The sequence below is a fragment of the Haliotis cracherodii genome, unplaced genomic scaffold (genome assembly GCF_022045235.1).
Source record: "Haliotis cracherodii isolate W230 unplaced genomic scaffold, xgHalCrac1.p SCAF_2, whole genome shotgun sequence".
NCBI lineage: Eukaryota > Metazoa > Mollusca > Gastropoda > Lepetellida > Haliotidae > Haliotis > Haliotis cracherodii.
In genome coordinates this window covers 47,891,358-47,917,678 of record NW_027266275.1, presented here as the reverse complement: position 1 = coordinate 47,917,678, position 26,321 = coordinate 47,891,358, and the positions used below count along the sequence as shown (strand labels likewise).

The following is a 26,321-nucleotide window of genomic DNA, read 5'->3' as shown; positions in this document are numbered from 1 at the left end:
GAGTGGTTCGCCGTAGCTGTCAAGGATAGATTCTTCGTAATGGGCTGTGTGGTCAAGTCGGAAACGTCTTCTGTCAGAAAATTATCGGGATAGACCATGGTCATTTAGAGATATTATTGGAAGCGTTTGGTTAGACTAGTTTTCATAATTTTGGTAATTTTTTCAGCAGATTTAGAGAGCTTGTGCTGCTCTCAACACACTGAGCACAGCGCCCATGGCAGTCTGAACAAACATTGGGTCGGATGGAGATAAGACCCGACTACAGGTAAGACACGCAGGACGACTCTTGAAGATAGGGAAAAAGAGAAATTTAGAAATTTTAGTATAAATTGTATATCTATATACTTTATGTTATCTCACACTTTGAATTTCTTCCTTCTTCATCGATCCTATGTGGAAACGTGCTTGAACGATGTTTCCAGCTGCTGAAATAAAAACATTGACCCAAACACCCCTGCATCTCTATGGTTAAGTCCAGAAGCTAGGTCAATTGCATGCTTCCCATGCACGGCAAGCCTGCTTGAACTGACCATGTGTACACCTCTGCCAATTCATTCTCTTTCGCAGAGCTATCAGGCTAGAGTAAATGAGATGCAGGGATGTTCGGGTGGGCCTATCATGTGTGAGATAGGTTAAGTATATGAATATACAATATATACTAAAATTTCCAAATTATTACACTTATCCTATCTCAAGGTGGGTCGCAGATACCCTAGCCTGTATAGGCTACAAACGTGAAATATATAAGAGGAAGCTGGAACTAGATGGTGTAATTTGGAATTTGTGTTAAAATTTTGAAAAACTCTTTAGTGTCTAACTCATGAGTGGGAAATACACACAATCAACCGGTGTTAACGATCTCGATACGTTACTCAAACGAAACAGCATGAGATCGGGTATATCATCGTTCTTATAGAACAACTACGACAGCTGACAACTTGAGGGGCACACAACACTATCTCCCACAGACCAGGTTTGGTACTCTTTTAACGCTTCGGCAAGGTTATCAAACACATTCAAGAGTATGAAGTGAACCTAGACGAGAACTATCGACAATATTCCATAACAAGGACCTTCGAACCAAAACCCTACATCACAAATACCCAAGGCAGAGGTGAGCGGAAATAAAGGTTCGCGACACGGATCTCAGTTTTATGAACGGCGGCACCTAATAGTGACTTCATAGATGAAGACTAAAAGGTCTTGATAATGGACAGAACTTGTGGAGCCCTTGCATGTCAGTGACTGAGATGTCGCGAAGGTTGAGAGACGTGAAAACAGTATTGGACTTCCAAAAGCACCCTTCCATGATGGCTGAAAGGGCGCAGTTACTGTGAAGAGCCATGGTAGAAGCAACTGCACGAGTCTCATGAGGATAGGACATTGTTGGTGGAGGCAGCCTGACGAAGGTATAAGCTTGAAGGATGATTGAGCGGAGCCAGAAGGATGGCGTGGTATGAGAAATTTCCAATTTAGATGTGAAAAGTCTATTCTGGGAAAATCTGTTGAGACGATACACACTGAGATATAATCGAAACGCCTGAACCAGACACAGGGAGAGGTCGTCATGATCATTTGATCCCAAAATTGACAAGAGCGGGGAAATCGTAATTAGGCTGGTTGTCCGAGAGTTGTGCTTCTCCACAACCGACGGTTGAAGCGATTACAACAGATGAAGGCATGGGACAAATGGCCACAAAGACACCCCTCTGCAAACATTTGACGCGACCAGCCACCATTGAATATGAGGGTGGAGATGGAGCAGTAGAGAGATCAATGTGACAATCGTTGATCCTGATAAATGGCACGGGAAAACATTGATGTAGTTGACCCTGTACAGTGAGCGTCTGCGCCGATGTTAGGAGGCCCAGGAATCGTTGCCATTAGCGTAGTCGAAGTGGGTGTTTGACTGCCAATGGCACAAGTAATTGAATCTTCAACCACCTGTTGGGCGGGATGAACATCATACTTTGCTGAGTGTCGAACAGGGCTCCTATGAATTTAGGTGGGAATGAATTCCGACTTTTGTATGTTCATGAGCCAGCCGAGTTGTCTGAGAAAACGAAGCGTGAAGTCGAGTTGTTGACGGGAGGAAATCGGCATCTGAACTTGAATAAAGTTGTCAAGATAAGAATTGAACACGACCCCGCAAAGATGTAGGAACTTTGTGATGAGCTGGGTAAGGTGGGTGAAAAGCACCTTCCATTGGTAGTGGTCGCCTTGAAAAACAAACCGGAGGATGGGAACGTGCAGATAAGATACTGACCATAAGATCGCCGGGAAGAATGAAAATGTGGCAGGGTTTCTAGGTACAAGGCGTCGAAGATCTTCAGATTGAAAATGAATTTAAGATATGGGGGAATAAAACCAGGGGGTCTGGGGAAGTGTGCCGAGACATTCAATTGTGCTTTTTGCTAGTAACGCACCTACAGCATCGATCATCCTCCTTAACTGTCTGGCCGGATACGTTCTGTGTAGGGGTTTGAATGTCGTAGGTGGTGGTGCTGTCAGTGGCAGTCGATAACCTTGTTGTGGTAGCTGTGTCATGAAGCAGTCAACAAGAATGGTCCAATTGCTTGCAAATAGCCCCAGTCTTCCACCTACAGATGTGGCTGTAACAGGAACGGCTGGAGGTGGAAGTTCCTAGTCTCGTCGTTATGAAAAGTAGTCAGTTTCTTGGCAACCACACAGAGCCCTTGGATCTGGAAAAGGAGACGGATCAACCCGAGAAGGGTCTCGAGTCCCCTTGTCCTTTTCAACCTCATCTGCATCCGCGTAAGGGATAAGGCTGGGATGAGAGAAGTTCATGAAGATCTCGATGGGCAGGAACCAATTGGGGATAGTTCAGATCTTTCTTTTCCTGATCTTCAAATTGTCTCTTCTGGAGACGCAAAAGGTCCACAGTGACCTGCAGGTTAGAGTCTCTTTTAACATCCTGAGCAAACTGCTGGATCTTATATGCAAAAAAGGAGCAGGAAGACCAAGGTTGTTGATAAGGTTAAGCCTTGAACTGATCGTCCCAGGTAGGGTGCTGAAGTACACCACGGCGATGAAGAGTTGTCATGGAGACGGAATTGTGAAAGAGGAGGTCCAGGATCTGTGTGAGTTTATCCTGGAATAAAGGCGTCCTCTTGGGAATAAGTGGAGAGAGAGATGGAGAGCGCTTCCATAGATGAAAAAATCATAGACACAAAAGGGAGTGTACGGCAATCCAAGTGTGTAAGGTCCCAATCTTCAACCACGTAAGATGATGTGAAGCGCTTCTGAGACAGAGTAGATATGTCACTATCAAAATCTAGGGAGGTTATTGTAGCAGACATGCCATGAGTGCGTAGTATCTTAAAGAACGAAGTGTGGTACATGGAGTCAATCACGCAGACAAAGAGAAGATGTTAATTGCCAGTAAGACTGGTCTGGGAGGCAGCGTGATATTGGACGAGCTAGCCGATGGGACTGCAAACCCAGTGAACTGATCCGCAGCCTAAGTTGTACACTATAACTGTAATTTGTCAGCAATCAATGAAGGACTGATCCAGGGTCCGCAGGTTCAAAACTGTCAACTAAGGAGGGAGGCAACGAGTGATGGTCAACAACACCTGGTGGGCATGGGCTGTCAGTTGGTTGAACCTATAGACTAGGGTCTCCCGAAGCAGAGGCTGAACCACCCGATCTGGGAGGGATGGAGGGGAAGCAACCGGAACTGCATCTGTAGGCGACTGTACTCTGTTGTTGATCCTGGTGATCCCAACTTGTGGGACAAGAGGGAACAAGAGGGAATACGATCCGGCGATCTGTGAACGTAATGAGATCGGCTTCTGGAATGGCTCCGACTTTCACGTTCTGTGTGTTGACGAACGGCCATCCTCAGATTTAGGGGTATGTCGCGGGTTGTTGTCACACAAAAGATGTTCCATAAAAGGATGGCGGAGGAGAATAAGCGTAGCTGGTAGTAGAGCGGTAATCGGGAAACCTTGGGTAAGAGTATTCGGGTCGCTGGTAGTAAGAGTCACTATAAACTGTGAAAGCATCCCATCCCTGTCGATGATCCACATAGGTATCAACAGCTGGAAAGTTCCCATGGGGATAACCGCTATGTTGATAATCCACAACAGAAGACTGATCCCTGTCGTAGAACTTTATGAAGAATGGTCATATGAAGTCGACGGGTATCAGTTGTAGCTCCTGTGAGCGAGAACACCAATCCTGTGAGCGAGAACGCCAATCCTGGGAGTGGGAATGCTGATCTTGGGAGCTGGAGCGCCGATACTTCTCCTTAGAAGACGATCGTCAATCCGAAGTGTGACAATTGGCAGCATTCCAGGATGTAGCAGAACCAATGACCTTATCATGATCAGCCGGAGGAGCGGAACAAGCTGAATCCAAGTGCGGTACTTTGAATGGAGCGGAGCGACCGGTCGCTTGAACGAGAGCATAATCAGGATCAGTCAGATCGACCTGATTAGGAGTATTCAACAGGTTGGGATTTGAAAAATCACCCTTGAGAAAACTGTCAAAGAATCGTCTCATCAGTGACAGAAAGTAAGTGTTCCTCAGATTGAAGTGAAGAACAGATCTTAGATTTCTTAGACGAATCTCCTGCCTTAGAATGAAGATCGGATATTCTGCGACGACATCGTTGGACACAAACTTGAAAGGCAGAATCAGACAAGGTATGACATTCTGCACATCGGGAGACCAAGGAGCAGTGTCCGCGACAGTCACAACATAAGGAGTGAGGGTCCAATGTAGAATAAGTATTCTTTACAAGCAGGTCGTTGTCTGTCGTTTTTGCCCATAATTATAGGCTGTAGAATACTTGACAAACATGGCAAAGGACAAACAAATTTCTCTTAACGTAAGAAAACGTCACCACACAGTGGTGATGAGAAAGAGAATGAATTGGTAGAGGTGTACATGAGGTCAGTTCAGGCAGGCATGCCGTGCATGGGAAGCACGCAATTGACCTAGCTTCTGGTTGCAACCATAGAGAGGCAGGGGTGTTCAGGTGAATGTTTTTATTTCAGAAGCTGGAAACATGGTTCAAGGACGTTTCCATATAGGATCGAAGAAGAAGGAAAGTGTGAGATAAGATACAGTACATTGCCATCTAGAAGTGACCTCATGTGTAAGGCGACCCCCCTGTACAAGCCTTCAAAATTGATGCTAATTTATATACCCCATCTATAAAGCGAATCGGAATGAAGCACATCACCAGCACATACACAATCCCTACATTTGCAATAAAAACGTGTTTGTCTTCTGGAGAAAACATAGTATCCCTTCAACAAATTCAAGGAAACGAACAGATCATAACAATTATACTTGGTCAATACAAATTTGAAATTTGAGATAAAACATCACTAGACATGATAAATTACTGATTAAATTGCATTTCCTGTTCTGCTAAGCATTGTTTTACATATAGAGATTAAGATTACTGAGTGTTTTGTCTCTTAAACTAAGCCAGAAGCAACCATCAGCTGTGCACTCATTTCTCAGAATCTACCGGTGATTCGGTTAAAAATTAACCAATAATATAACTTTGTAGAATTTTGATAAAATAGTTGGAAGAATTGTATCTGAAACTATTATTTTATCAGGAATAATTTATTCCAATATTTTTAAGTTGCAGCTTTACTATATATACTGTAAATCGTGAAATTAATGCGTCTCCAAAAGAATGCGACCACTGGACCCTAGCCAAAAATGTGACTCAATATGAATGCGACACCCCCTCCTCTCAAGCATCAGTGGATTTCTATCTAAAGATGTCCTCAGTCATGTTTAGAATCCTCACCTTAAACCAACCTTACACACCAAATCGCACCGCTTATTAGCGCTGAGTAAAGTACTTCCGCAAAAACAATACATGCGCGCTCGCTCGTGTCGGCCTTTGACGCAGTCGCAAAGAACAAAGGGTGGCGTCTGTCTGGACTTGCAGGTGTGATAAGTGATGACATAAGTGAGTAGAACTCGTGTCTTGACCCCAGCAGTGACAATTCACAGGACGTAATTAGTGTTTGAATGACATTGTTTATATACTTTATATACAAGTGCTGCTCAATAAACAGTGGTGTGGAATACATCAGCGTATGTCTAAGTTGGTATTTTTGCTATCCAAAATGTCTTATTGTTGATATAAATGCGATGTTTAAAAATGCAAGCAAAGACCACTCGCATTTTTCGCATTTAATTCATGCTCGCATTAATTTCAAGATTTACAGTATTTGAAGTAAACTAATAACCATAAGCATAGCACTTTGGTACAGCTTTGCCGGGTATGTTTTCATATGGAACAATTTGACCAATCACCATCTATGCTCCCGCGCTCGCGATAGCAAAATGATTTATGTTGACATATGATAGTCAAACTACAACAAATATGACTTTCAGCGAGTCAATGTATGGCACATCTGATATATATATCCATTCTCTGTCCACTAAAGTTCGTAGGATGGTGTTTGTTTGTTTGTTGTTTAACCCACACTCAGTATTATTCCTGCTATATGACGGCGGTCTTTACATAGTCGAGTCTGGACCAGACAATCCAGTGATTGACATCATGAGCATCGATCCATGAAACTGGGCTGCGATGACATTCATCAACCAAGTCGGCGAGCCTGACCACCCTATCCCGTTATTCACCTCTTACGAGCATAGTTGCCTATTACGGCAAGCATGGGTACCTGGATCTCGGGGACTATGGGGATGATAGGTGTGTTCGGGTGGATTTTTTTTAGAAGCTGCAAACCTTTGTTAAGTACTTTTCCACTTAAGATCGAAAGAAGAATGAGAAATACATTGTATGAGATAGGAAAGTTAAAAAAATTCTATTTTGAGCATTAAATTTGTAAACGTTGGACATTGCACCATTATATAAGTTTTACTGGATTGTTTACAAGTTGAGACAACATTGTAGACCAATTGTATAGAGAAGTTCTGCTGGGGTGAGCTTAATGATAATGGAAATCAGCAGACAAACATAACACTGTAAGCTTACATTGGAATGAGCGATGATACTGCTCTCAGCACCAGGTGTATATTGATATACTTTTTATCTTCAAGTGCCTTGGTCTGAGCTTCAGGTTCACTTTCTGATGTGTCTGTAAACATAAACCATAATAGTTCAGTGCCACACCTTTATATATTGTCAATAACTTAAAATGTCAACCAAGATAACCATCTAAATAACATCTGCTGTCAGCATTGATCAATATTCAAATATTTTTAGAGGCCTAACGACAAAGATAATAAACAATAACATAATTTCCACATTTGTTCTTACTTTGCAAAAATATTTTGTTTGTTATTTTATGCTGCACTCAGAAATATTCCAGCTGCATGATGGCAGTTTATAAATAATCGAGTCTGGATCTGACAATCCAATGATTGACATCATGAGCATTGATCTGTGCAATTTGGATACAATGACATGCATCAATCAAGTCAGCGAGCCTGACTACCTGATCTTGATAGTCGCCTCTTATGACAAGCTTGGGTTGCCAAAGTCCAATTTTAACCCGGATCTTCACGGATTAGACAACAAATGTTAATATACTCCAAACAAAGTCTGCAACACCAAGATGATTTAGTTATGCATCGAATTCAGACAAAAGCATTCCCATCTAACATGGGGCTGATTAATGAGAGACCCCCAGATAAATACCCATACTGTATTTGTGTAGTTTGTCAATATGGACCTTGCCATAACATACCTGGTAAGAAGTGCCGAACTAACATTCGCAATCCAGCTCTAAGGTAGAAAGTGTGAGCTGACAGGAGGTTCAGCAGAAAGGAGCGGTACTCTCTTATCACTTCTTCTTCTTGATTGGGCCAATTTACTTTCTGCAAATATTTAAAAAAAATGTTTGTTGTTTTTTTGCATCATCATCAAACAATGGCCAATGTTGGTTGCAGATGATGATCTTATCATGATATTACATTTATACTAAGTTTTCCTATAATAATTAGATCCACATCAAGTGCTTTTATGAGTTATCATAGAGTAATATTTATACATCATTTCATATAATTATAGTTTAGCAAGTAATACTTATCATCAGGGAAAATGCATATATAAAACATCAGTAGTTTCAGTCATAGCTTTTTAGATGGATGCTAGTCTAAGGAAACGAGAACACATCTCCTAGACATACTATTCAAAAAGACATAGGTTATGTCTACATAGTTTAATAGATTTTAAGCTTTTAGATAAATACTAGCCTAAGGTATCAAGATCCCATCTCCCTGACATAATATCCAACAAGCATGAAATACTCACATCCCCCGCCAATATGACATGTCAGGTGTGTGCAATGCATTAGCTCCTGTGAACTATGTTCACAAGGCCTTTTTGTAAAGAAATATACTACATTTTTCAAGATCTGCTCCGGAAACGAGGACTACTGCCATTTTCAGTCTAAATCAAAGTCGCTGCCATGGAAACTCGAAAAATAACTTTTTTAAAAATCCCAAACTATCAAAAGGCACCAGTTCACCACTAGATCTATCTAAGTGCCAAGTTTGGTGAAGAAATATGGTACGGTTTTCAAGATCTGCTCCGGAAACGAAGTGTGACGGACGGACGGCACCCATTCCTATATCCCCCTTCCACTTCATGGCGGGGGATAATAAGACAAAAGATATGTCTGCATAGTTTTCTAGATTGCCTTGAACTGTTTTATTTAAGTAAATCTGCCATCACCTATATTAGAATAACATTCAGCAATTACTTCAATTTAGACTCATTAAGGATTAGCCCCCTTACAAGATCATCTATAGTGACACCATAATCTCTTTCAAAGCACCCATTAAATATGTCAACAAGATTAGTGCCAGTCCAACAGGATTAACAGGATTAAGTATTCCCCTCTGTCTAGCCGTTCATTAACCATAAGGCACACCCAATCGTGTATCAACCAATCATATTCCTTTTTATTGTTCTAAGTTTTGTTAAATACATACAGAAGCAAAATGTTAAGCAAAATGGGTTTGTCGCTCTAACCAAGCAGAGCTCTCTCCCACAGCCCAGAGGGTTGTACCGACTCTCTGTGGCACCCTCAGCTATATTCTAAGATATTGTTCATAGTTAATTGTTCTTGTAAATAAAATTGTGATTAGTCTCCTGTGACTCCAGCTCTTTGCTGACTAATTCCCCCAAGAAAACCAGCATGCCATTTAGAAGGTTTTGTTCATTCGAACAGAACCATAATAATTTGGCGGAGAATCATCGTTATCGGAACCACAGAGTCCAGGAACTAACTACAACCAGCTACAAGAACCCATTGGAGGACATGTTCAACCGTGATCATCTGATGGAGTTATCATGGTGTAACATTTATACTAAGTTATCCTATAATAATTAGATCCACATCAAGTGCTTTAATGAGTTATCATGGTGTAATATTTATACATCATTTCATATAATAGTTTAGCAAGTAATACTTGTCATCAGGTAAAATGCACATATAAAATATCAGTAGTTTCAGTGATAGCTTTTTAGATAGATGCTAGCCTAAGGTAATGGGAGCGCATCTCCTAGACATACTATTCAATAAAACAAGAGTTATGTCTACATAGTTTAATTGATTTGAACCTTTTAGATAAATGCTAGCCTAAGGTATCAAAATCCCATCTCCCAGACAAAGATATGTCTACATAATCTTATAGATTACCTTGAACTATTTTATTTAAGTAAATCTGTCATCACCTATATTAGAATAACATTCAGCAGACTCATTAAGGATTAGCCTCCATACAAGCTTGTTTATAGGACATTAAGGATTAGCCCCCATACAAGCTCGTCTATAGTGCATTAAGGATTAGCCCCAAAACACAAGCTCGTCTATAGTGTCACCATAATTTCTTTCAAAGCATCCAATAAATACTGTAAACAGGGAATTATTGCGAGTTTAGCGAACGAGACTCAATCGCAAAAATTAAAAACGCAAAAATAAGTATAAATAATACATACATACTTTATTCATTGCAACACGTCATCAAATGTTGAAATCATCAACCAGAACCACAAGTTACTCAATATGTTAAAAAACACAAATGAATGCAGAATGGTCACACAATACATCACAAATGACAGTGTAAACAGACCAATCAGTGTCACTGTTACCTCACAGTAATCCTGCTTTCTTCCAACCTCGCTTGATTGCGTCAGTGTCCTTTGCAATTTTGTCCACAATTTTGTTTGCATTCAAACTCACAGTCATGACACTGAGTTTAGTCAATTATCGTATTTGATAATTGGTCGCAATCCCTTCCAGTCAACTTTCCGGCCAACTCAGATTAACTAGCTTCGGAGAGAAGCTGTCTATTGTTTGGCAATCGAGAGGTCATCTCAACACGGCAACTCGCAAAACGCAAAAATATCTCGTTGCAGTATTGTCTTTGGTGTGGTATTCGCAATATTTTAACGGCGCAGAAATAAAGCTGTTTACAGTATGTCAACAAGATTAGTGCCAGTCCAACAGGATTAACAGGATTAAGTATTCCCCTCTGTCTAGCCATTCATTTTGCATAAGGCACAACCAATCGTGTATCAACCAATCATATTCCTTTTTATTTTTCAAATTTTTGTTAAATACATACTGTAGCAAAGTTTTAGCAGAGAAGGGGTTTGACTCTCTTACCAAGCAGATCTCTCTCCCACAGCCCAGAGGGTTGTACCAACTCTCTGTGGCACCGTCAGTTATTTTTCTAAGATATTGTAACTTGCTCATTGTTAATTGTTCTTGTAAAAAAAATTGTGATTAGTCTCCTGTGACTCCGGCTCTTTGCTGACTAATTCCCCAAGAAAACCAGCACGCCATTTGGAAGGTATTGTTCACCCAGAGCAGTTCCATGATAAATTCACCAGAGGCTTCGTGGAGGGGATTCTTTTTCTTATCAATGCATGGCCTTGGTGAAGGGCATCTAATTGTAGAAGTCGGGGGACAAGGGCTGTCTCTTTGCTGATGAGGAGAGGAAAAATCACTGTGAGGAGAGGGATAGTAGCTCAGCCGAGGACAGCAATCTAGATAAGCAGTGTCACAGGAGTACCCTCATCATCGGGGGAAGGCATCCCAATCATGTGTTGAGTTTATGTCGGCATTCCATTAAGCAGAGTTCCAGAGAATGCATCGTCTTTGATGATGATAGTCATAAGACCGAGAATAATTCAGTTCCATGATAATTTGGCAGAGAATCATCGTTTTCGGAACCTTGGAGCCCAGGAACTAACTACAACCAGCTACAAGAACCCATTGGAGGACATGTCCAACCGTGATCATCTGATGGAATAACAAGCAAGCTGCATCCACCTCTGACCTCAACACTGGATTAAAGACAACCAACTCCTCCAAAGACATCAACAAAGGAAGAAAAAGTCTTCAAATATTGTAAGTACTACATTGTTGATTACTTGTCTTTCTTTAATTTAGTACGGTACATACTAATAGGTGTCATGGCAAATATGGAGTCTGGAATGGAAAGTAACTTTGAAAGTGAAATTCCAACAGTGTCTTTAGTTACGCCCCTTGCCAAAAGTGTAATTCAGGCAAAATTTGGCACAACAACAACAAATTGTTTAGTAGACACAGGGGCATCCATTTGTTGTATTTTGTCTGCTTTTCTGAGCACAGCTTTTGAAAACCTTACTCTTGGAAACTCACCCTTTCCACAAGTTAAAGGTGTTGGCGGCGAATTGCATAAAGTGTTAGGTTCAGTTGTGTTAGATTTTGTCATTGAGGATCAGGAATTTTCTCAAAGATTCTATGTACTGCCTACACTGCCGAAGGCAGTGATACTAGATGAGAACTTGCTTAATGACAATGATGCAGTCTTAGATTATAGCTTTCATTCCTTGATACTTAACAACAGCACATCAGATAGGCAATATATCAATTTCATAGTCAATTCAGTGCAAGAGATTAGTGGATTAACAAAAACAATAGATCAGATTTACATCCCCCCTCAGAGTGAAATTCATTTCAAGGTTAGACTATCAGAGATCAAAGAGGATTCCCTCATCCTCATTGAACCCATTGCTTCCCTCACTGCTCATTCTGAAGTAGCAGGTGGTAGAACTCTTTCCAAAGTGAAAAGCAAAACTGCTACATTTAGGCTTATGAATCCCTCCCAAGAAGAAAAGGTTCTTGACAAGGGTACAGTTGTAGGCAAATTTAGTTACATTGACAAAGACTCTGTTTTTGAAATCGACTCTGACCAACCATTCATTAGTACCGTCAACACAAACAATGAGAAGAGAGACAATGACACCAGGGATTATGTTAAAATTGCACAAGAGTTAGGATTTGATTTGACCAATACACAACTGACTCCAGACCAACGACACAGACTACTTAGATTTTGAGGACAAAATAGAAACATGTTTTAAACGAGTCTTGCAGATTTAGGAAAGACTGACATACACCAACATATCATTGACACTGGCAACCACCCACCCGTTAAGAGTAGACCATATCGCCAATCTCCTCATCTCCAAAAAGTCACCGAAGAACTTACAGATGATTTTCTGACGTATGATTTGATCGAGGAGTCTACTTCTATGTATTCAGCTCCCATTATCCTAGTTTTTAAGAAACGTGATGGCTCATATAGATTTGTTTGTGACTACAGAAAGTTGAATTCTGTCACTTTACCAATGTCATGGCCTCTTCCTGTTTTTGATGATGTTGTTGATAACATCGCCAAGCTAAGATCTTCTCAACTTTAGACCTTGCTAATGGCTTCTTCCAAGTGCCATTACATGCAGATTCAAAGCATAAAACTGCTTTCGTCACCCATCAAGGCCTTTATCAATTCAAACGTTCAAAGGTTTGACAAAAAGATTGAAGCAATTAGAACCTTTCCAGTGCCCAAATCACAAAAGCAGATTCGCTCCTTCTTAGGCCTCACAAACTTCTACAGGAAGTATGTGAAAAATTACGCTCACATAGCACTTCCACTGAATGCTTTGCTAAAGAAGCATTCAGAGTCAGAAGTAGGAAAGAAACCAAAGTTCCAATGGTCACTTGAGTGTGATCAGGCATTCAACACACTCAAACATGCTATGAGTAATACACCTGTTCTGGCTTATCCAAATTTTGACAAAGAATTTCTTCTCGCAACTGATGCCAGTGATATGAGCATAGGTTTTGTTTTGAGTCAAAAAGATGAGAAAAATAATGAACATCCAATAGCTTTTGGTGGTAGAGCTCTTCATGGCAGCGAGCATTACAGAAAAGGAAGGCTTAGCTCTAGTTGAAGCCATTAGATCCTTTCGTCCATACCTTGCAAATTCCAAATTCACAGTCTACACTGACCATATAGCATTAAAATGGCTGAAATCCATCAAGGATTCCACAGGTTGGTTAGGGCGATGGTCTTTGGAACTTTCTACCTACACTTTTGACATTGTTCATCGCAGCTGCAAAGCCAATGGGAATGCCGATGCTCTCTCACGTAGGGAATATGAGGAAAATATTAACTGTAATGATCAGACAGAAGAAGATGCTGTGAAAACAGTCTTCTAAGTAACTTCAACTCAGCAAAGCAAATCAACTAGCAGTACCACAATCTTGCCAAACACCCATTCATCCACACAGGTCACACAGACAACTCAGACTGAGGATATTTGCACACCTATTGTCAATCACTTAGAATCAGACACACAGACAACACATTGGTCAGTCACCTTTGAATATGAAGAGGATTATCAGTCAGTACCAGTTAATGTTGTCGCAGCATTACATGCTACAAACGCTGATGTTACCCAAGACACATTGGTTGAAGTAAGTATAAAAGATTATCCAAATTTACATCACCTACAAAGGATTTGTCCAGATTTCATCCAAATCTTTGACTACAAAGAGGATGATGTCCTTCCACAAGATGAAAAGGATCGTCAAAAGATTCTTATTGAAGCCAATACTTTTGAAATTGATGAAGGCATCCTATACCGATTCGTTCCACAAAGACAGAAAGGCCATTCGGACAAGTTCATTAAACAGCTGGCAGTCCCAAGAACCCTCAGGAATCAAGTCCTGCAATCATACCATGCCTCAGAGTTTGGCGGATGCCACCATGGGAAAGAAAGGATGCACAACACCATGAGACCTAAGTACTACTGGCCCAAAATGTACAGCAATGTTGCTACTTATGTCCAGACATGTGAGGTATGTCAACAGACCAAGAGGCACTACCATGGCAAGAAGGCACCACTTCGTCCACTACCTGTAGAAGAGGTATTCACCCGATGGCACGTTGACATTCTCGGTCCCCTGCCAACAACACCAGACAAATACAAATACATTTTGGTCATCACAGATGCATCATCCAGATGGTGTGAAGCCTTTCCACTTCGGACCCAAGAAGCTAAAGAAGTAGCAGATGTTCTCGTCAGAGAAATATTTTGTCGGTATGGCGCTCCAAGGACCTTAATTTCAGACAGAGGTCAGAACTTCATGTCCAAACTTATCAAAGCAATTTGTGAACTTTTGGCAATTAAATTTACCCATACCAGCCCATACCATCCTCAAACTAACAGCTGTGTAGAAAGGCTCAATTCTTAAATCAATCACTAAGAGCCTATTGTAACAAGTCTCAAAATGATTGGCCCCGTTTTATTCCTGGAATCATGATGGCCTATCGGATGGCCCCAAATTCATCAACACAAAAATCCCCATACGTTATGATTTTTGGCCGAGAAATGAGAGCTCCACAAGATGTAGCATTAATTCCAAAAGAAAATATAGGCCACAATAACAAATTTGCTTGAGGAGCTGGAAATCACTAGAACAATTGCAGCTGAAAACACTGCACGGGCTAAGGAGGTGTATTCAGAACAATATAATCGAAAGGCTAAAGAACCAGAATTTGCCCAAGGTCAAAGAGTTTGGCTTTACTGTCCCAAAGTTGAAAAAGGCCTTTCCAACAAATTAACCAAAAAGTGGTAGGGTAGCTATTATATCATCCATACAGGTCCAAATTATACCTACAAACTACGCCGAAGTTCTGACGACAAAATACACAAACCACTGGTCCATGCCAACCGTCTGAAGCCATATTTTGATCCTGTTGATCGTCCACAGTATCCTCCAGAACCATACCTCAATGACCTGAGTAACATAGATTCAGGAGTCATGGATGACAATGAGGAACCAGTCAGTGATTCACAGCCTGACAGCAACAATTCCCCATCAACAAGTTCAACTTACCAAACCGCTGATCAATCATCTCCACAACAGAAAGGTAAGAAGGTCAATTCCAAAACAAAGGCAGGCACTTCCAGCAACAAAAGTTCGAAGCAAAAGACCCCAACAAAGAAGAAAAACCCTGCTCCAAATACAACAGCAAAACCTGCAGGTTCCAGAAAGACAACAATGGAGGAAAATCATGCCACACCAGGTCCTAGTGCTCCAACCAAGGTAAATGAAAAGGTAAACAAAGGGAAAAGAGGAGTGAATAGTAAGCATCACCAGCCAAAATCCAGAAAACAACTTGACGACGGCCAGGTACAAACTCCAAGTCAGAGTCCAACATCGGGTAATCAAACCAAGGATGTCCCTCCTATTTTCAATCCAGAGGACATCCACTCAATTGTAAGTTCTAAGAGAGCAAATGGCAAAATCTACTACAGAGTGAAATGGAAGGATCCAGAAAGAGGAAACACATGGGAGTATGGCAGCAGCATTCCAGACTCCATTCGGAGAGAATTTTACCTCAAAAGAAGTATGTCAGGAAAACGACGAAAACGTCCACTGAAGAATCATAAGTTTTTCGACCAAAAGGAATCAGCACAAGACAATAAATCAGTCAATGTTCTGTCAGGGAATACAATGTCAGGGAATGTTGAGCAAGACAACACCAAACCATGCATAGAATTAGATGTCAAACCATATCTGTTTTTTCCAAAACACCTGCAAAAAGAAGATCATAAAATAAAAAGAGTTATGGGCATTGAAATTATTCAAGGAGACTGCTGTGTTAAGGTCTCATATACCAATAACAAAGATGATCATATTCACCTCACATGCTATTTTGAAAGTGTTCCTCTCCTCCTCATACAGCACTACCTTGATAGCTGGAAGGATCTCCGTAAGTGGTCCTGTGGAGAAGATAATCCTCCATATGATCCAGAGGAAGCACAAATTTATAAATCCAAAAGTGAGTGAGTGAGTGAGTTGGGTTTAACGCCGCTTTTAACAGTATTCCAGTTATATCACGGCGTGTCAGCTTAATGTGGGAGGAAAGCCCGAAGTGATGCAGGTCTTAGACGTTTACCACTTCGGTGAAACCCACGAGCACGGGTATGGTGTTGACAAACCTAGAAACATAATCGGGGTGAACCGGGATTCGAACCCACAATCAGAGGTTTCTGGCGTGCCCAAGGGACGCAACTCTGCACAGCGAATCGCGGCGCCTTAGACGACTGGGCCACCCGTGCCCCCTATAAATCCAAAAGGGTTATTTTTCCAGATATAGAATTTGGAAACATCAACACCTTTTTCTACCGTGTTTCATATCCATATTACATAGACTGTAGTCCCAGTCAACCATACGTTGATTTACTCCCCATGTATACCGATATCTGCCAATTGAAAATATTCTTGACCAAAATACAAAATCTCCTGAATAAACGGTGCAAAACACAAAACAGCTATTAACTGTATCTTGTCATGTTTATTTTGTGTCAAGTCTTTTCACTTTGAGTCACCAGTTTCTCCAGTTGAGAACAAATGGCATCAGCCTGATCATCTGAGTTATTTGTATCACAACAAATTTGGAGCATTGACCTGATCAACCAATCTCAAAAGCGAAGTGAAACGAGCCAACCAAAGTGAACCATAACGAATCAAAATGAGTCAAACCAAAATGAACCAAAACAAATCGAAATGACTCAAAGCGAAGCAAACCATACTGCGAATCGAACCGAAACCGTACCGAAGCAGAGCAAACCATACTGCGAAATCAAACCGAAACCGGACCAAAGCGAAGCGAAGCAAACCATACTGCGAATCGAACTGAAACCGTACCGAAGCAAAGCAAACCATACTGCGAATCAAACCGAAACCATACCGAAGCGAAGCAAACCGTACCTAAGTAAAATAAACCAAACCCTATCGCATTGAACCGAACGAAAATCAAAGCGAAACGAATCAATGCAAACCATACAGAAGCAAAATAAACCAAACCCTATCGCATTGAACCGAACGAACATCAAAGCGAAACGAATCAATGCACTTGTTATATGCACATACACATATATGTAATGTCTCTATTGATTGTAGGGCGGTCGGGTAGCCTAGTGGTTAAAGTGTTCGCACGTCACGCCGAAGACGTTCGATTCCCGACATGTGTGAAGCCCATTTCTAGTGTTCCCCGCCGTGATATTCCCAGAATATTGCTAAAAGCGGACGCTCTACCACTAGACCACGGAGGCGGTCCTCACTCACTCTAATGATTGTATCCAAAAATAGAAGGATATTTTTAATCCATGATATACTTTGTGTAATTTGCCGCCAATACATTCTTCCTGGTCATGACACCATTTAGTAATAATTATGTACTGATCTTTTACATCATAATTATCATATTTGTTTTATTTTCTACTTATTACTTACGAACTAAGGAAGTATGGATAATTTATATATATGACATACTATTTGAACATGCTAACTCTCTTTTCCTTGTTTGTTCCAGGATGTGGAACTCAAGGCCTCCTACATCACCCATAAACCACAAGTACAGAGTGCCAGGACAAGCCAGCTCCACATCCAGATTCCCTGATGACAGCAGAAAGAACTTTTACATTATGTTTCCTTATATCAAAGAGACTCTATAATAATTGTTATTTACTATACTACCAGTTTAACTTAATACATTGTCCATCTTAGCCATAATTATTTTAATTCTTACACGTTTGGGGTCCAAACTTTTTCAGACGGAGAGGAAGTTATCATGATATAACATATATATACTAAGTTTTCCTATAATAATTAGATCCACATCAAGTGCTTTTATGAGTTATCACGGTGTAATATTTATACATCATTTCATATAATTATAGTTTAGCAATTAATACTTATCATCAGGTAAAATGAATATCTAAAATATCAGTAGTTTCAGTTATAGTTTTTTAGATAGATGCTAGCCTAAGGTAATGGGAGCGCATCTCCTAGACATACTATTCAATACAACAAGAGTTATGTCTACATAGTTTAATAGATTTGACTCATTAAGGATTAGCCCCCATACAAGCTTGTCTATAGTGACACCATAATCTCTTTCAAAGCATCCAGTAAATATGTCAACAAGATTAGTGCCAGTCCAACAGGATTAAAAGGATTAAGTATTCCCCTCTGTCTAGCCATTCATTTAGCATAGGACACAACCAATCGTGTATCAACCACGATGTATCCTTTTTATTGTTCTAATTTTTGTTAAATACATACAGAAACCTCTTGTTTGGACAGAGATGGGGTTTGACTCTCTTACCAAGCAGATCTCTCTCCCACAGCCCAGAGGGTTGTACCAACTCTCTGTGGCACCGTCAGTTATTTTTCTAAGATATTGTAACTTGCTCATTGTTAATTGTTCTTGTAAATAAAATTGTGATTAGTCTCCTGTGACTCCGGCTCTTTGCTGACTAATTCCCCAAGAAAACCAGCACGCCATTTGGAAGGTATTGTTCACCCAGAGCAGTTCATTGATAAATTCACCAGAGGCTTCGTGGAGGGGATTCTTTTTCTTATCCATGCATGGCCTTGGTGAAGGGCATCTAATTGTAGTAGTCGGGGGACAAGGGCTGTCTCTTTGCTGATGAGGAGAGGAAAAATCACTGTGAGGAGAGGGATAGTAGCTCAGCCGAGGACAGCAATCCAGATAAGCAGTGTCATAGGAGTACCCTCATCATCGGGGGAAGGCGTCCCAATCATGTGTTGAGTATATGTCGGCATTACACTAAGCAGAGTTCCAGAGAATGCATCGTCTTTGATGATGATAGTCATAAGACCTCGAATATCACGTAGGTGAGAGCCAGGATGACTGGGAGAAAATGAGAAAGTGCAATGAGCGTCCGATAGAATGGGCGATCTTTTTCAATTTATCTTCCCTTCACTAACACGCTAGGTGCTCTGATCCGGACGGTCCAACCTTAAACTGACAGCGCATGTGGTATGCGCGATACGAGCACTAGATGTTACTATGACACTTATAGACAGTTAACTACTATAGCCTTCACCTCTACCAGCAACGGTCACGCTTGTGTTTGGACAGCGACGTGGTGAGATCAGCTGATCGTTCATTCCAGGTCGCTTTGTTGACGTTTTGCAATCGTGAGGAAAGTGTTGCCTTTGATGTATGAATATCACACTTTAAAAATTTAAGTAGATTTTGTATACGTTCCTATATCTACGTTGTAGTATCACCGAGCAGGCTACATCATATGCATGCATTTCAGTATGTACAGCTGTAAGGCGATACGCTACGCGAAATGTGAAGGTCTTGTGCAACGTAAAGTTGCCCGTAGCCTCAATGTTGTGAATATTGACAGCAACACATGTAAGTATTTGTCAGATATATAACTGAGAGCAATGAGAAATGTTCTCAAGAAATTGTAAGAGAAACAGGCACGGATAAATTATGTCATCAACTAGATACATGTATTTTAAGAGCATGAGTATCAGAATTCTGTAAGAAATGATGGATCAATGAATTAATTACTGTTACACCTATGATGACTCAGCGCACATAATGGTCGGACACATGTAATAAGGGGCAGAATAATATGGGTGAATCTCTTATTTCAAAGTATGATGACTAGTATGTATATTGCAACTGAGTAACAGAGTGCTTAATAGATGCATGGTAGATTTTCATTTAGCATATTTCTAGAAAATAATGTAAATTAAAATATTCAGATGCAACTTTAATTTTGATATAAAAAGTAACATTTTAAATCAGTTGTTTTATTATTTTGAACATTATTTCTTCTTAAAATATTTGTTAAGGCAAGGATGTATACCTACTTTATAGATCATTGGTGAAGGCCTGTCAAAGATGTCTGTGTGCTGCAAATGTAGGCGTATCACTAATTTTATTAAATTGAAGTCCATGGTGGTATTTGTTGAGATTTGAATGCTTCGAATTGTGGTGGGGAAAAACACAAAGGCTGATAAATAAAATGAGTGCATTATTTCATCGATGCAATATGTTAGCCCAGACTGACAGAATGCATCGCTGTTTTCTGATGTAGATATTACCGTGGTAATATACTGTTTTTCATGACGTTTCTCAAGCTATGTTCCATAGTGACAATTCGTCTTGTAGTTGCAAGACTCAACAAATGTTGATATAATAAACTAATAATCACGACAAAGTATGTGCTAGTTAAAAAAATTCAGTTGTAAATGACCGTTTTTGAACGAAGGTGCAACAGGGTAACTCTTTAGCTTGGCCCCGTCTCTACATGTCAGTAGTTGTCGCAGCGCGCATTGATCCGGGAACCAGACAGGAAGCGACAGGTTGGACCGTCGCTTATATCATTTCAAAAGGAGAGTTATTGCCCTTTGGAAAAAAAAGATCGCCCATTGACATAAATTTCATTTTCTGAATGTGAAATATCTCTCCTTGAAAGGCAATGAGTAGATGACCGATCCATTTATCGTCGATCCTTGGAAGAGTAATGTTCAGTGGAAGATCGCCGATCTAGAGAGGAGTGTCAATCCTTGGAGGTCCATGGATCCTTCGAGTTACATCGCTCCTTTGAGATGCTTCGATCCTTAGAGGAATGGCGATAGATGGAGGTGTGGTGATTCTTAGAGGTGCATAAAACCTTGGAAGTTTGTTGAACCTTAGAAGTGTGCTGCTTCACAGAGGACCGCGATCTTGAGATGTTCCACGAAACCTAGAATCCAGTCCTTTAGGTATGGTGATGTGGAGAAGATCGACGATTCCATGATCAATGAGACCTAGATTTTGCAAATCCCAACCTTGAGTGCATTGATACTTAGACGACTGTCAACTGTGGTGGAAAGTTTATAGGCCAAACACCAAGCTGATCCCTATTGGGGGATTGTTGATCCTCATGAGAGCACTTCCAAGAAGAAGACCCACACGAGTCTTGATCCAAAGCAGAGGCAAATGAGTCCGGGCTGCTATCCTGTGACGACCACTCTCTAGGAGAACAACGAATAGGTCATCTGGAAAACTATAGAACAATCTTAGATTAAATGTGACTACAACCAAGTGCTAGATTGTTACAACTATAACAATAGGTGTTGACCCTAGCACACACAGGAAAGAAGTGGGGTTTCCTGCCATTACACACGTCATAGCTTGGGTTGCTATAGTGCTATTTGGGGACAACTAATTGTGTGTAATTGACAGTGAAGAGGACGTCTGTTGAAAATCTGAAAATTTAGTTAGGGTGTATATATGTATATATATAGAAAAAATTCATGATTCCAGATATTCCTGCTTGTTAAAACTCCTTTATCCACACAAGATCTTTCGCTGTTCAATGGCTCTTCAGGGGTAATGAAAACTTTAACTTACATTGTAGTCCTAGGCGACGCATAAGAGTAGTATAATGCCTATGATGTAATAGTGAAAATAGAGAGAGAAGTAAAACATAGACCTAGGCAACAGCCAACGTTATGCTTTTAACGTCATAAAGCATATGACGTCATAGCTAGTGATAATAGCGGGAGGCATGAATACATTATGGCGTGAGTGCACAAATACACATTGAGCTACATGGGGAAGTTTTGAAAATTATACTTTTGAATTAAGTTTAGGTTTCAAAAGCCTAATGAACATCTGTTGTTTTTCTATTCGTAATTGTTTGTCATATTTAAACAATTTATAAAACAGAAAGACAGTAAAATGACAACTCCCACATTCATCAATGTGTTTGCTTACCCCGGTACATTTATACAACGTACATTTGGATCTCAAATTTGTTGTCTGTGTACAGTGATTCGGTCTTTTAGGTGCATACCAGTTTCTCCAATATAATGCTCACCACATCCCGCACATGTTAAAACATATATAACATCTTTACTGCGACAGTTCATGTTGTTTTTAACAGTAAATTGTTTATCTTGGCAAAATTGAAATTTGCAGTCTTCAATTATTGATGTGTGTTACACTTTGTTACACTGACGGTCTTTGTATTTTGTGAGTATTTGGATGGACAAAGAATTTGTTTAAGATTTTTAGGCTGTCTAGTGCTGCGTATAAGTTTACACATAGATAAACATGTTTTAATAGTTTTACTTAGCTGTAAAATTGGAAGATTGGCTTTTATAAGGGGCATAATTTTACAGTTTCTAGGATTGTAGGTACACACTAATGGGAGAATGTCCGTGTCTGTATCTGTTTCTTTTGTTTTCATTAATGTTTCTCATGGAATTTTCATAGCTTTATTTACAGAGTCTTTAATCACTCCACATGGATATCCTTGTAGTTGGAGATATGTCTTTAATTCTACTAATATTCAGTTACTTGTGTCCACATCCGAAACAATAGTATACACTCTTCTTGCCATCGAATATGGAATATCAATTTTAGTGTTAATGTATTAACCGTCTTTACCTGTATCGGTTTCTTTGATGCGGTAGCAGTTTAAATTACGGTTGTATTCATAATTTTCATGAGGATATTTTCTATTTCTTTTCTGTTGCCATGTACGTTCTTGACCAGTGTGGTTCACATTTCCATAGAATCCGACACCTCGAGGATGGAAACCTACTCTTTCCTCTTGTGAATAAACTTTGTATCGATCCTCCACGTATCTTCCACATGGTTGCCTCTTTGGGTTTAAATCCATCTGATCCTCATGAGTGTTTTGTTGGTAATTTTGTCCTGATCTAACTTGGTGGAATGGTTGCTGCACGTCACACTTAACCACACTTGCGTACCTCCGGCCGGGGTTATGTGCTGCAGTTTGGATGATGCTCTTTGTAAATTTAGCACGGGTATTATTGCTTCTTTTTTCCTTTATACATTTCTTGTCTCTGAAGTAGTTGTCCGCATTTGTCTGGAACCATGTCTCCTTCCTACTCCATATTTCTACAGACTTCATCTCTTCCTTATCAGTATCTTCTGTCCATGATTTTAAAAGAAAGTCCTGAACCTGAGGTGAAGTGTCCTCCTGAAATGCAAATTCCATGCTGTCTTCCATGTTTCGAATTTTTAATTTGTATCTCAGCAGTCTTTTCTCCAATAGTTTGACTTCGGTTTGGAATCTCTTAACGGGCAACTCCTTATGCAGGTGTGTCTCTTCCTTCAGTTCACCTTGAGTGTTGTTAATCCAAAATTTGCGTGGGAGTATTGGCTCGTCCTTGCTTAGCCATTCTTTGTAAATTTCTATCTTGCGTCTGGTGCTGTAAGCATTATAGAATTTGACTCTTCTTTCACTTAGTCTACTTTGCCATTCTGAATACATGCGATCTTTTCTCAAATATGCCTCATGATCAACTGACATAGATGATACGAGACTGTGTTCACTTTTAGAACATATTAATGTCAGTTTTTCAGTTCAGGTTTCACATACCTTGAAAAATTGTTCTGCCTTGAACACTTTATCTTTCGTCCCGTTTTCCTGAATGTCTTTCCCAGCATCATTTCAAGCCAGATTAGACTTTCTGATTTCCGTAAGAATTTCTTGTAACGTGTTGTTGGTTGTTTCCCACTTCTCACTGTTTTCTTCTAGTATTCCCTTGGTTTCGTCACAGATGTTGTTTTCAACGGATAATTTTGACTTTATATCTGTTCTGGACATCTTGAACTGTATACACCGTATATTATATATAAACAAGTGATTTCATCAGGTGTATAAGTATAATGAAAACTTTAACTTACATTGTAGTCCTAGCCGACGCATAACAGTTGTATTAGAGAGAGAGAGACAGAGAGAGAGAGACAGAGAGAGAGAGAGAGAGAGGGGGGGGTGATCCTTTTTCTATATGAATATATTACATGATAGATAGGCTATACACGTTATCATCTACCAGTAGTTTCTGTGAATTCAACAAAAGAATGCTCTATCTCTTCTTATACATGGCTCATTGGAGTCCGACACTCGGTGACCCAGATATACATATACTACTCAAAAGAAGTTAAGGATCACCTGATTCTTTCATATCACTATAGTTAATCTCTCATGTCATGACAGATTAACTTTACCATTATGAAAGAATCGGGTGATCCTTAACTTCTTTTGAGTAGTATATATCAGATGACTTTAATATTGGCAAAGCCTTCAGACTCCTAGTCCACTGTGGTAGGGATGGTCCGTGTGACATATCTCTAGGAGACTGCTAGCCCGAAAGTGGATCATGCATATCGAACCTTGTTCTCACTTTTAAAGGCCGCTGCGTGAGAAAGGTGTATTGGCATGGCTTTGGATGGAAAATCCCAGGCTTATGTGATACCTGCCTGAACCTATTAATTTTGACAGTGAGAGAAGGGAACAAAAGTTACACTTCAAACCCAACATACAAATTTGAGTACTGTTAAGACACCATGGGTGAGGTTCCTTGGCTGACTTCTTACCACAGCAGATGGTATAAAATGCAAGCATAAATAATATACAATTTAAGTGGAGTTGTAACAAAAATAAGATTACAGGGAAATAACCTAAAGTATAATTCAGAATAAATTGGTGGCTGCAGGTAATTATATAAATAATAAATACCAGGCCAGCGACTGAAATAGAAACTTCTGCATGGTGGATTAGAGCATCAACTCGAGAAGAATTGAGACAATTGTCTTTTAGTGAACAATTAATTATATTATATTATGTTATTATACAAATACACACATAAATATTATATTCTCCACTTCTTGCAGGGAAGAAATTTGGATGGAATCAAAAGTTCAAAGACAGAAATTAAGACAAAAAGTTGAAGACCATTCATAAACACATGTCTTTCCTGTGACAAGCAGCAATATGGAGATCTGTTACATCATCACTTCTGCTTGATCATGTAGCAGCTATGAGAGGGTCGGCTTCACAACTGGTTAGAACAATTTTTTTCATCAGCCTCAACCTTTCACATCTTTGTTTCTGTCCAAAATAAGCAGTAAATGCATTAAGGAGTATAATGCAGGATAAGTTAAAAGATATACCTTCACTAGAATTACCATAATATTTGCTGATATCAGATGGCTACACAATAAATCGCAAAGAACAGTGAAAAACAAAATGTGGTTTCTTTCATGATGACACATTGTTCTATCATGACGTCATTTCTGAAGATTTGAACAGATGAGAGGGGAGTGTCTAGTGTGTTGTTCCCCAAAGATGTACCTGGTCAACAAAGATAAAAGCAATGGCTGAATGATCGCATCGCCAGTGTGGTTGGCGACCGTTCTTTATGTTTAGCAGCAGACTGCCTAGGTAGTGGGAGAGTTACCTCCCTTGGTTTGTTTCGTTCTCTCTTCACATGTTGTTTGGCCATTACTGAGAAGTAAAGCTACAAGTATATTGGAATACCTGTGTTGGGTTGTGAATTGCGAGGGTCCAAGCTGGCGTGGTGGCAACGGAGACGATCATCTGCATCTCTGAACACGGCAATTAACCTGACTTTCGCAGTTACTACACGAATAAGTGTGCAATCTACCTGGTCGACATCGCCACGATAGCGCAGGTATTTCAAGTAGGCCTACTAGCATAACATCATGGCAAACACTCACAGAGCACCTAAACAGTGGTCTCTCACGAAACATGAAACTGTTAATTCGTTTGAGAATTGGAAACAAAACCTACTATATACGTTATCACTGGACACAAATTTTGCAACATTTCTTGCTGACGGCGCCACGTGGGGAAAACGTACACGTGCAACCCCGTTACGAGGATTTGAAAATGATGGGGAAGACGTTGCTAGAGCTCAACGCAAGACAGCAGCGCAAAAGGTAACATCACTCGAGTTAATGGTGGGCCAAATCGCCAATTATTGTCCTGTAATTGCCAGGAACACCATTGTGAAAAGTTCAGTATCCATTTCAAGTATCTGGCAGACTATCAGACTACACTACGGCTTCCAGTTATCTGGTGCACATTTTCTTGATTTGTGTGACATACATCTCCAACCTGAGGAGCGACCAGAGGATCTTTACCAGCGCCTGTGCATTTGTGGAAGATAATCTGCTCAAACAAAATGGTGGAATCACTCATCATGGAGAGGCGATTGGCGAGGATGAGGAATTAACACCTACGTTAGAGAACATTATTATCCTGACTTGGTTGCGCCTTATCCATGCTGATTTGCCCAAGCTGGTGAAGCAACGATATGGAACGGAACTGAGATCCCGTACTC

At 40.2% G+C, this 26,321-nt stretch overlaps 1 protein-coding gene across 1 annotated transcript in view; it reads right to left on the bottom strand.

Annotated features, from left to right (window-relative positions):
- LOC139468155 (RNA polymerase I-specific transcription initiation factor RRN3-like) overlaps positions 1 to 26,321 on the bottom strand; it is a 346,794-nt gene that overhangs the window by 232,757 nt on the left and 87,716 nt on the right. The window contains exons 6-7 of the mRNA XM_071249934.1: positions 7,716 to 7,845; positions 7,001 to 7,103 (exon numbers count right to left, since the gene is read on the bottom strand). Of these exons, the coding sequence (XP_071106035.1) occupies positions 7,001 to 7,103; positions 7,716 to 7,845 (233 nt within the window). The remainder of the gene's footprint in view (positions 1 to 7,000; positions 7,104 to 7,715; positions 7,846 to 26,321) is intronic.